General features: G+C 25.6%; 1 protein-coding gene across 1 annotated transcript; it reads left to right on the top strand.

The window, feature by feature from the left end:
- The first annotated feature begins 7,460 nt into the window (after positions 1–7,460).
- On the top strand, positions 7,461–10,359 carry LOC145834101 (uncharacterized). The gene is made up of 2 exons (XM_082941446.1): positions 7,461–8,165; positions 9,180–10,359. Exons 1-2 carry the CDS (start codon positions 8,154–8,156, stop codon positions 9,801–9,803), a joined length of 636 nt encoding a protein of 211 aa, XP_082797572.1. The 5' UTR covers positions 7,461–8,153; the 3' UTR covers positions 9,804–10,359.
- The last annotated feature ends 1,785 nt before the right edge of the window (positions 10,360–12,144 follow it).

The following is a 12,144-nucleotide window of genomic DNA, read 5'->3' as shown; positions in this document are numbered from 1 at the left end:
GTTCGTACTTCTCAAGCTGGGGCCATGTCAGAAAAATTTTAAAAATAAAATTTGTACCAAAACTCCCTTTATTATTAATAAGCTACGCTGTTAAAACTTTTTCAAACCAGGCTATGTCATTTATTTTAGTTATCAGCCTAACTGCGCACCGACCAATAGGAATTAGGAAAATTGTATGTATAAACCGGGGCATGACAGGCTAAAATTACAATATTTTGGCCACAAACCCGGTCTTTTTTTAGACACCTATTACCAATAGAAAACTTACAAAAAATATGTGCTACAAGGAATTGTCCTTTAAAAAATCTTTAATCTTAAGTGTTTTATTCCTTTAAAAGTATCAAACACTTTTTAAAGACCCTAATAGTTTTATATTGCTCTTTATTTCAATATACTTTAAGTGTAATTGTATAAAAATTGAAGAGAAATAGACTTTAGTTTTCAAGTGTTTTTCTAAGGCAATTTGTAAAACTTACGAGGTATTAGTTGTGAAGTATGAAGAATCGACATAATCGAAACTGATTAAATGTTCACACGTCCTACTAAAGTTATAAATTTGTTATAAACTGCATTAAATAAATATACTAAAGAAATGAAATCCGTTTTTAAGCTAAAACTTTTACACTGACGGACCAGTTATACTTGTTTTTTTCAATGAAACAAAACTGTCTAATTTACGTAATCAATTCAAATTAGTGTTCTACAAGATCAACAATTTTTGGATCCGGCTAGATCTACTTTTGAAATTCAGATCTAGCCGGATCCTTTTTTTGAACTCAAGTAAAGACTCAGCCGGATTCGGATATTTTCGAATTCGTATTTTAAAATAAAAGCTTTCGTTAAAGGCTTTATACAAAGCCTTTAATAAATAGTCTAGCAATTTTTATAAGTATAGCAATTTATTTTAAGCTGTAGTTTTTCAAAACATTAACAAGTTTGTAAAGTATATTTTTCGACGACGGAGCAAAAAATAAGTTTAAATTTCTTTATGTTTTTAATATTCTATTCTATATGATGTTATCTTTATTTATCTACATATATATAAGTACTTAAAATTGAACAAGATATTATATTAAAATAAGACAAACGTATAATTTTTATAATTCAATTATGCAGAAACTGAATTTTTAACTATAAGTCTTTTTTTTCTTAAAGCTGTGTCCCTTAAGATTTAAACTAAAACATAGACTTATTAATTATTCATCAAGCTTAGTGATAAAAACAATTATAAACTAGTAATGGAGATCAATCTAAAGACATCAACGCATACTTTTTGTATGCTTATGAAAAAATTAAACTAATTAGTCATCAAATTCACAAAACCATTAAATTTATCTACAAAATTCTTAAACACTTTATTCGCAAAATGTAACTTTTTTTTATGAAAACGACTTTATTTAACTTAATTAAATATAATTTTCATAAACAAAACGCTCTAAATATGAACAAAATTATTTTATGGTAGTTTCGAAACTTACAATAGATATTCTTGAGTTGCAGATGGAGAGCAAAAAAAAAAAAAAAGGTCTTTGGTGTTTTTTATGTTTATGAGTAATCTTGTTGAAGGGGGCCATGGCTTTTTCAATTTCTTTAAAGGGGGCCAAAGTTTGGGAAACCCTGCATTAGAACAACATAGCTTCTTCGCGTACAGCAAATACATTTTTTCATATAAGCTGTTAGCGCGAAAAGAAATAGCTACCTTATAATTATTTATCTGAAATATAATATAGATTATATTATTAAATGTATTGTGTACTTCATTGAATTTTGTGTTCATTTAGGGTTTAATAAACTTCTGATTCTTGTTTGTTTAAATATAAAAATGTAATAAATAAAAATGAGTTACAAAAATAAAAGTTCTACTAATCTAAGCTTTTTTTTAACTTTTTTTAAAGTTTTTAATAATTACTTACAAGCTACTAAACTAAAATGTTTTCGCTTGCATTCTATCAGTAAACTTTATAGCAAAAAAAAAGTTTCAAAAATTGTTAACCAAAGATACGGTATTTAGACTTAGCTTGTCTCTGTTGGCTAAAACTTAATAAATATATACAATAAAAGCTTGCATAGTTTTATACTCATCTAAATTCTTATTTTACTAATATGCTTTGTATACTAATAATGCTCTTTTAAGTCTATAAAACAAAATATGATAATATTTAATTTTATAAATATGAAACTGGTAATAACTTGAAAAAATACCATATAGTTTTTAAGCGTTATATAAACTTTATGTTATAAAAGCTAAAATAATCTGTATGTACTTGTTCATTTAGCAACAACTGTCTATGAATGATAAATCAGATATAAAAGGGATCAAGTTTTTACTTAAAGTGTAACGTAATTACAAGTTTGTATATAATCAAAAATTTCGAGGTTAGTTACTTTTGCCCGAGAAGTTATTTTTGCACAGTGTATTTATGGTCCTGAGTGTGTGATTCTAAAGGTTATTTGCTTTACATGTTTTTTTTTAATATCGTCTTTAAAACTTTTTTAACTCAAATTCTGTGACATTAAGTTTATTATTTAATTATGAAAATGATACAATTGCTTAGTTTAGCAAATCAACTGTATTTAAAAGAAAAGTTTGAACTATTACAGATGTACCAACTACACTATTTATCTTAATGTTTTATTTAAAAAAGCTCTTAATATTCACTTACAGTTAGTTTAACTTAGAGTTTCCCAAAACTGGCGATATCGCTCCTTGGTGATGATTTTGACTATGAGAGGGGAATAACTAGTAAAAGAACAAAAAAATAAATAGCTATGTAACTATTAAAGGGTCGGTGTATGATAAAAGAGGCTGCAATTTTTCAAACTTTCAGAAATTAGGCGATCATAAGTTTAGCAACCCTGGTTTGCTATAAGTTATAATTACAAACATAATTGTTAAAAACAATTGAAAACAAACATTTAATTTAAAGTTATTGTTTACTACCAAAATTCTTTAACTGAAATACTTAATATACATAATATATTTCACTTGAAATGTCAATTAATCTTTGAGTGTAACAATGTGGACTAGGGTGCTTATAAATATGGCGACTTTAGAGCTTTCAACTAATTTTGTTTATTAGTTTCGCCAAATACCACAAAAACATAATGTATAAAACTTTAGATGATTTGAAGAATTTTTCACTTAGGCACCATTCGATTTTTTGAAAACCAACACAACGCAAACTGTATAAGACCCAAAAAATTCTACCTTAGAACTTTTAGCTAGAATTTTTTAACGTGGCTAATTATGAAAAAAACGCGTTGTGCACAATTTTAGTTTATTTAAACAAAGTTTTATGGAGGCAATTCTTGATTTTATGTAATTTTTATCAGTATTTGTTTTTTTGAACTTCGAGTCTTTTTTTTCAAAAAATCAAAAATTGCTACCGGAAAAGTTTCTTTAAGTCGTCTTAAATTGTGCACAATGTGTTTTTGAATAATTTCTAACATTTAATAAAACTTTACCTAGAAATTATAAGGACGAATTTTTCGGGTCCCATACAGTTTGCATTAGGATAGTTTTGAGAAAATCGAGTTCTGCCAAGGTGAAACTTACTTCAAGTCATTTAAAATTTTGCACAGGGTGATTTTGTGGTATTTGCCAAGTGTAAAAGATAAATTGGCTGAAAACTCACAGGCCGTTGTATTTAAAAACACCCTAAAACACATAGAACCTAAAACAGGGTTCCAAGAACTCGTTTTCATAGTTGCCAACTTTGCAAAAGTTTGAATAGTAAGATTCTTTTTTTAACAATTTAAACATTTACAGTCAAAATTAACTTTAAACAATATAAAACAGGGACTCAATGCAAAATAAATTTCACGCTATTTTCATCAGTGGATACATAGCAACAAATAAAAGATAAATACAACTTATATAGTAACAGTAGTAATCATCATAAGCAAATAATAATTAAATACAAAGTCAATTACACAAAGCTTATCAAAATATTAATAATTAAAGCTGATTAAATACAAACATATAAGCACCAAAAAAAAATCATTAAGTAAATAATGCAACACTATAGTCATTTTCTTTTTGCCTACAAAGGGTAGGTTTTCTATTTAAAATATATATAGATTCCATTTTAACTAATTGAAACACGTAATAAAAACTTTTAGTTAAATCTATCCAAATTGAAATTTTCAGCACAATTCTGATTGTTCAACAAATGTTCATAATTTTATTAGAATTCTTTTCTTTTACATTCTCTTTTTCAGCTAAGTTCAAAAACTTATCAATACAATTAAGTATATGTTCTTTGACTCTTTTCTTCAGCTGCCTTGTAGTAAGACCGATATAGCTATTGTCGCAATAGCATTTGTATTGGTATATAACCATGCTTTTATCAATGTGGATATCTTGTCTTTGCTTTTAGGTACCAACATAGGATTTGAGGTAAAAACAACTCTGGGTTTTGCAGCTGTAAAAGTAGAACTTATTAGTTGCTTAATATTCTTCTCTAAATAAGCAGATATTTTGTTTATATATATATAATTTTCAAGGTGATTACACATCAAGACCTTGTTGTGTTGGAATGGATATCCTCCTTAGTTAGTAAGTAAAACTATTAAAGCTCACCTACATAATTTAAAAAGAGATGAGGAAATTGGACCAGAAAATCACCTTAAAAGTTCAATACATAAACAATAGGTCTGCTTATTTAGAGAAGAATATTATGCAACTAATAAGTTACTGTTTTCAGCTGCAAAACCCAGAGTAGTTTTTTAGTATATGACAAAAACGAAAAAAAATAAACAAAAAGTTGCACTAAAATTATTTGGTTCAAGGACCTGGGTGCACAAAAAGACCTCTCGGTCATCGAGTTGCATACCCAACTTAAAAAAAATATAATGAGCTAAAAAATGAAAAAAAAAAAACTTAACAGTCAAAATTTTAATCTTAAAACAAAAAACTCTATGAAAAATGAAACTATTAGACTTTAAAACAGTAAATATTTTCCTAAACAAAAATATTTAATAAATAAAAATAAAAGTCTGTATAATAGTATCTAACATTAAACATATATTTTGAAATCTACGATAAAAGGTAAAGTTTTTACCTCAAATCTTATGTTGGCACCTGAAAGCAAAGACAAGATACACACGTTTAATAAACGCATGGTTATATACCAATACAAATGCTATTGCGACAATAGCTATATCGGTCTTACTACAAGACAGCTGAAGAAAAGAGTCAAAGAACATATACTTGCTTGTTTGATAAGTTTTTGAACTTAGCTGAAAAAGAAAATGAAAAAGAAAAGAATTTTAATAAAATTATGAATGCAATAAAAAAATCTGCTATTGTGAAACATTTAATGAACAATCGGAAATTTCAATTTGGATAGATTTAACTAAAAGGTGTTATAACGTGTTTGAATTAGTTAAAATGGAAGCTCTATATATTTTAAATAGAAAACCTACCCTTTGTAGGCAAAAAGAATTAGACTATTTTGTTGCTTTATTTACCTAATGTTCTTTTTGTTGGTGTTTATATGTTTGTATTTAATCAGCTTTAATAATTAGTATTTTGATAAGTTTTGTGTACTTGACTTTGTATTTAATTATTATTTTTTTATGTTGATTAATACTGTTACTATACAGATTATATTTATCTTTTATTTGTTGCTATGTATCCACTAATAAAAATAGCGTGAAATATATTTGGATTTTGCGTTTAGTGTCTTTTATTAATAGTTAGAATTGAATATTAATAGCCATATTTTGTACATTTCTCATTAAAAGTTACTAACCCATATACTTTTTCGCCTCCTTAATAACCAGTGCTAACTAATTATTACATACTGATAGTTAAAATTGCCTCAAAGAATGTGATACAGCCCGTTTTGGGAAACTCTGTAGTAAATTTAAGGTATACAATTTTTTAAGTTAATAGTTCAAATTTTGTTTATAAATTAATAATTTTTTTCAAAAGGAGCTATTGTTTATTTTCAAACACTTTTTACTTTTTTTGGACGATAAAATAAAAGAAAAGTTACGCATTTAACATTTACATCAAAAGTTTTTAAAACAAAGCGTAGTAGAGTTTTAGTTTGTTATAGTTAAAACGTCAGTTGATGCATTACAACAAGTGGTCTCATAAATGTTCATTGAAGAGTACTTAACACAACTAACATTATACGTTTCACATGTTTGTCCAACTACATCGATTACTATATTCATTAGTATCTTTTAATACTAACTGCATTTCAAACTTTTTAAATAAAGTTATAAAAGAACATGGTTGATTAGTATTGTATTCTTTTTTTAAAAACAGTTTTTCTAGAGTACTTAGTTAGTTTTACCTTTAATATCACATTTCAGTTCTTTTTTTGTTAATGATTACTTTGTAATAATCAGCTTTGCTCTAATACTTGTTGTTTGACAATCTAATTTTAAAATTACATATATTACTGCTTTTTTTTTTGAAAACACCAAATTTGTTACAGTTTTTTAAAGGACAAATTCCAAAAATTTTTTTCATTATAGCTTTAAAATATAAAAGTTAGTTCAAATAAAGTTTTATACATTAAGATCATTTTATTTTACAACATCTGTTGTTCCAACTTGTACCAGACTATTTTCATTTAAAAACCTTTAAATAAAGTTTAGAATACGATTCTGTTATTGACGCATTTTAAAACCGTTAACAACACTTTTTAAATATGTTTCGAATAAAAATTATAAGCTGAAATCTTAATTGGTTATTTTTGTAAATGTTAGCAGTAATTCTCTTTTACTTCTTAAGTTATTAGTTTGAGTTTGCTTCTTTAAATAAAGAATAATAACAAAAGAAGCATTGTTATTACTGTATAATCTTTTTATGATAAATGAGATTTAAAAAAGATGACCGGTTAAATAATAAACTTTATTTCTAAAACATAATTTACAAGAATTTTATCAAAAAATGTTATTATGAGTTGAAACTTTGTACTTTACAAAAATCCTACATTTTAGACCTAAATAAACCTCTATTAATTAATAAAAACTATAAATATTAAATTATTCTAACTCATTTATGTAACTAAACCCCATATAGTATAAAATATTAAAAAAAACTAGAACTTTTTAAGTTATTCACTTATTAAAAAAAAACTAAACAATTTTTTGTGTAGTATTCAAATTTAAAACAGCAAACATACTTTTTTTAACTTAACAAATTTATATTTTTAATCTAATTGAAATAAGTTGTCGTCGTCTAGTATAACTTTTGTTGGTACATTATTAAGACTCTAGTAATAAATATACTTTATAACCAGTCTTAGATTTAATTAGTTGAGCGCAGTTAAGTTTACTGAACAGTTTTTTCTATATGTACAAATGTTTATTGTTTAATATAAAAGCCACATGTACTTTATGTTTATAGGCAGTACTATAGAAGCAAGGTTTACTTAATAACACTAAAATAACTCACGTTAAAACCTTAAAAAAATATTCACCTTGTTTGTTTCAGACTGTTTATGTAAAGATTTCACAATATGTCATCAGAAATACAGAATCTTGCAACCAACATTCAACATCAAGAACCGTCTGTTTATTACTGCTACAAGTTTTGGTTGTCTACAGGGGAAGTCCGGGAAGGTTGTACTGATGTCATGACAACTGGAAAGCTATGGGGTCTGGATTTGAACAAACATGGATGGGTTTATATGACAATTCCGATTGTAGGAATCTTTATGTTGATTGTTTTATTTTCTGCGCTCTGCAGCCGAATTAAGAATCATAAACGCCAAGTTCTATAAAAAATACAATTTGTCTTTGGTTTAAAATCTTTATAACTTAAAATAATTTCGATAACACTTCAAACACATTTTAAGCCAGCTGTTTTTTTTTCATAAATATATTTCTGAATTTTCAATCAAATAAAATTTTATTTATAAGCTTATTATAAGCCAATTACAGTACTAAACTATTAACAAGTTTTTGTATTCTTAATTATAAACTATGATACAGTAGCAAAGTAAAAAAATGTTTATATTTGTATCCAGTTCTTCGTTTAAACATGTTAAATCAATCTTAGTGTAAAAATAATGTGTTGTGTATAAATCTAAATTCATTAAAATCTTGATTGAATATTTTTTTTATTACAGTTTTTTTAACTAATATTGAAATCATTAACTTGCAACAACTCTGGAACAGTTTTTAAAACTATGCTGCTGAAAGTGAGTAGATTTTATAATTTTGGTAAGTAAAAAAACGAAATGCTATCTAAATTCATACTTTGCAAAGTAATAAAAATTTAAAATTATATACAATTACAAGCTCTTCGAATTGAAAAATTTTTTTTTAGAGTAAAACAAACATAAGGATTCTTTTGACTCTCAACAAGAAATGTTAAATGTTTTTAATTAAACTTTTTAACAACCTGATTTACAGTATATTTTGTTGGTTAAACTTTTATTTCAAAATTTAATAAATTCTAATTAAATAAACCATAAACCAATTAATCAATATTAGTTACACATCTAAAAAAAAATATAAAAAACAGAGTTCAAAAACTTTTTCAATAGCTGATAGTAAAGCACACAGTTAGACTTTATTATGTTGCTAAAAAACAGTATAAAAAGAGTTATAAATAGTTTTGTTTTAAAAGATTTGTATTATTGTTAATTTTTACTTAAGTTAAATTTTATAAAACTTTTAATGAATTAGTCAAAATTTATTAAAATGAGAAAAACTTTAGATTACCCAAAATTTACAAATTAACAAAAAAAAAATTATCGGCGAATTTTTTTCAAACCAAAAACTGTTTTTAGGTGTTAACTTCTATACAAACTATCAACTTTTAATTTCACATTGAATGAGAGCTTTTTCTTTCTTGTTTATTACTCTAATAGAGATAAAACATGGTATAACAAAACAAACTATAGCAGCCAATTTAAAAACTGTTTCGTGCAAGCTCAGATAATAGGTATAATTAGTATTATTAAGTATTAGTTTTTCATCGTTTTTACAAAACAATTCATGAAAAATATTATTTTAAAACTGATCGTACATATGTTTTGTTTCTAGTTTTATTAGTAAAATTACATTATACTTTATATTTCTTATAATAAACACAGTGCTTTTATTTCTATATAACTGAAAAATTGTTTGATTGAATTAAAATCATTGTATTTTTTAGCACCTAAATAAAAAAATATTGGCTAGTGAGTTAACTTTTGTTCAACCCACAGGTATATTTAAAATTATATAAAAGTATGTCATCAGAAATACAGGGTTTTGCAACCAACATTCAACATCAAGAACCGTCTGTTTATTATTGCTACAAGTTTTGGTTGTCTACAGGGGAAGTCCGGGAAGGTTGTACTGATGTCATGACAACTGGGAAGTTGTGGGGTCTGGATTTGAACGAATACGGCTGGGTTTATATGACAATTCCGATTGTGGGACTTTTTGTACTAATTGTAGTCTTTATCAACCTCTGCGGGTCTAAAGACTCTAAAGGCGTTCCTGCTCAACAATCTCCATCGAATCCTAAAATCTTGTCCCAGTCTTCTAGTCGTAATCCACTTTTCTCAGTGGTTCCCGTAAACTCAATTTCACAAAAGAAAAGAAATTACCCTTCGCTTAACAGCAGAAAAGTCTCAGTTAAAAAGCCTTTATCCTTAAAATCAGCTGTTCATATTGGAAAGGAGATAGAAGCAGAAGGATTGCTAAAGGAAGAAGACCCTCCATCGATAAATAAAGAAAGTGTGTCTTCATCAGTTCATAGTGTGTTATCGTCAGCAGGCTCTTCTAAATCTTCTGTAGTTGTTGCCAAGGTTGTCGCTGAAGTTGTTGAAAAGGCTGCCAAGTGAAACCTACTTATAATTGATAAAATAAAAAGATAAAGTTTTATAGAAAAAAATATAAACAACAAAAAATATAATATGTCAAAGCTTTAATTTTTTTTAATTTAATACTTTTTCATGTTATTTTATTCTTTGCTGTAAAGTTTCCTTAAAAAACTTTAAAAACATTTAAGAACTTCTATTAGTTACAATTAACAAGTATTCATAAAGTAACAAGTGCTTTTGTTGTAAGTTCTTATTTTTGTTACTTTTAATGATTATTAAAAAAAGTTTTTTGTACAACCAACTATCCAACTTCAACACTTAATAGCTTTTGTGTTCGTAACATAACTTTAAGGTATTGAGATAAATCTTTATAAAACAAACAAGGTCTTTATCATCAAAACATAAATATATTTCAACAATTTTATTCAGTGTGTTACAATCGTTACAAAATAAAGAAAATATTTAACTTATATACCATATAATTGCATCAGAAATTAGTTAATAAAGCAAAAAAAAAGTAATCAAAATCCTAAATAAAAAAATAAACATAACATGAGAATCCTTGTTAAGTTATCCTTGCTTAGGTAATTAGAGCTCTTATGTTATGTTTAATTGTTTATTTAGAAGTTTGATTACTTTTTTATTTTGCTTGATTAACTAATTTCTGATGCAATTATAAGGCTATATAAGTTAAATATTTTCTTTATTTTGTAACAATTGTAACACACTGAAAAAAATTGTTAAAATATATTTGTGTTTAGTAAAAGACCTTGTTTTTTTTTAAAGTACAATAGCAGACTAATGTTTAATAAATCTTTATGATAATATAAAAATATTTGATTTAATAAAGAATAATTGAATTAAAAAGGTTTTGCTTAGCATAACAACTAATTGTACAGAAATTTCTCAGAGACTTGATAAATTATTTATTCATCAAGTTAAAAAAATCAAGTTTTTATAAAAACTACATAAAAGAACTGATACACTTTAAAAAAAATAGTAGCATAACCTCACATTTAATTAGTCATATTACTTTTTTTTTGATATTTAGTTTAGAACAACGTTTCCAAATTCATTTCATAATTATCGCCCTCTTTATCATATCTAGTGTAAGTTTCAAATCTCCTATCATTTATACCTCATACCTTTTTCTGTTTATAGTTATCATTACAACCCCCAAAACATCTACCGTAAATTAGCCATCGTTGCCTTTCTAGCGATATCACCCAATACTACCGAAAACTTCAAAATGGCTCCCTTATTAGTTATTACCCCCAACTTACTTAAATCAACTTAAAAAGGAGATATTGCCTACTTTGGGACACCCTGGTTAAGAATGTTGTTTTAAGGTTTCAATTGTGACTTTTTTTTTTGTAATGCGATCTTTTTTTTATTTTTATTTAAAAACATAAATTTATACTTAGTTTTAAAACTTTAACTTACAATCTTATGAGTTTTTAAAATTTTGTATTTATATACTTTCTCAGAAATTCTATACTTTTTTACTAAATCCTTACACATGTTAGAAAACATCATATTTTCTATATTATTATGTTTCAATTTTAATTAACATATTTTAAAACAGAAAAATAAAAAATTAAACGTTTTATGTTGGTGAGTTATTTTCTATTTTTTGGTAAAGTTGTTTAAATTATTAGTACAAGTAAAGTTACTAATTTTCCATAAAGTAACTCAATTTAAAGAAACACACAAAACGTCAAAAAAGTTAAAAACACAATTCTTTTTATAGTTTAACTTTAAACCAATTTCAAAACAACAACAACAACAACAACAACAACAACAACAACAACAACAACAACAATAAGCTTTTTTAACTTGGTATAATCATACTTTACTAAAATAAACTAATAATACTAATGCAATAAAGTTTCTACAAATATATTTGGGAACGGGTCAAAATGCACGAAGACAATTTTGCACATAGGGTCATTTTTGCACGAGAATAATAAAAACAATGTAAAATAAAAGAATTAAAAAAAAAAGATAAGTTAAAAAAAATACCTACCAAGAGTAAGGGTTAGGTAGAACAGTAATAGAAAAATAAATTATGAAAAATAACAAAAAATAAAGTTTAAAAATAAATAATAAACTAATGAAAAAACAATACAAAAAACAGTTACCGGCCGAGGGTAAGGGTTGAGGGTAAAAGAGAAAGAAAAAAAAATAAATTAGTAATCACAAAAAAAACAAGATAATAAAAAATTTAATAAAGATAAATTATAAAAATAAATTTTAAAAAAATAATATATTTTAACCCGTACAAAAGTGTCTTCGTGCAAAAGTGTCCCTTCGTGCATATTAGACTCCTACCCAATATATTTGTAGTTCATTTATGATGATA

This window comes from Thalia democratica, chromosome 4 (genome assembly GCF_965202585.1).
Source record: "Thalia democratica chromosome 4, ktThaDemo2.hap1.1, whole genome shotgun sequence".
Taxonomy (NCBI): domain Eukaryota; kingdom Metazoa; phylum Chordata; class Thaliacea; order Salpida; family Salpidae; genus Thalia; species Thalia democratica.
Note: the sequence above shows the minus strand (reverse complement) of the source record. Positions and strands in the feature narration are given on the sequence as shown.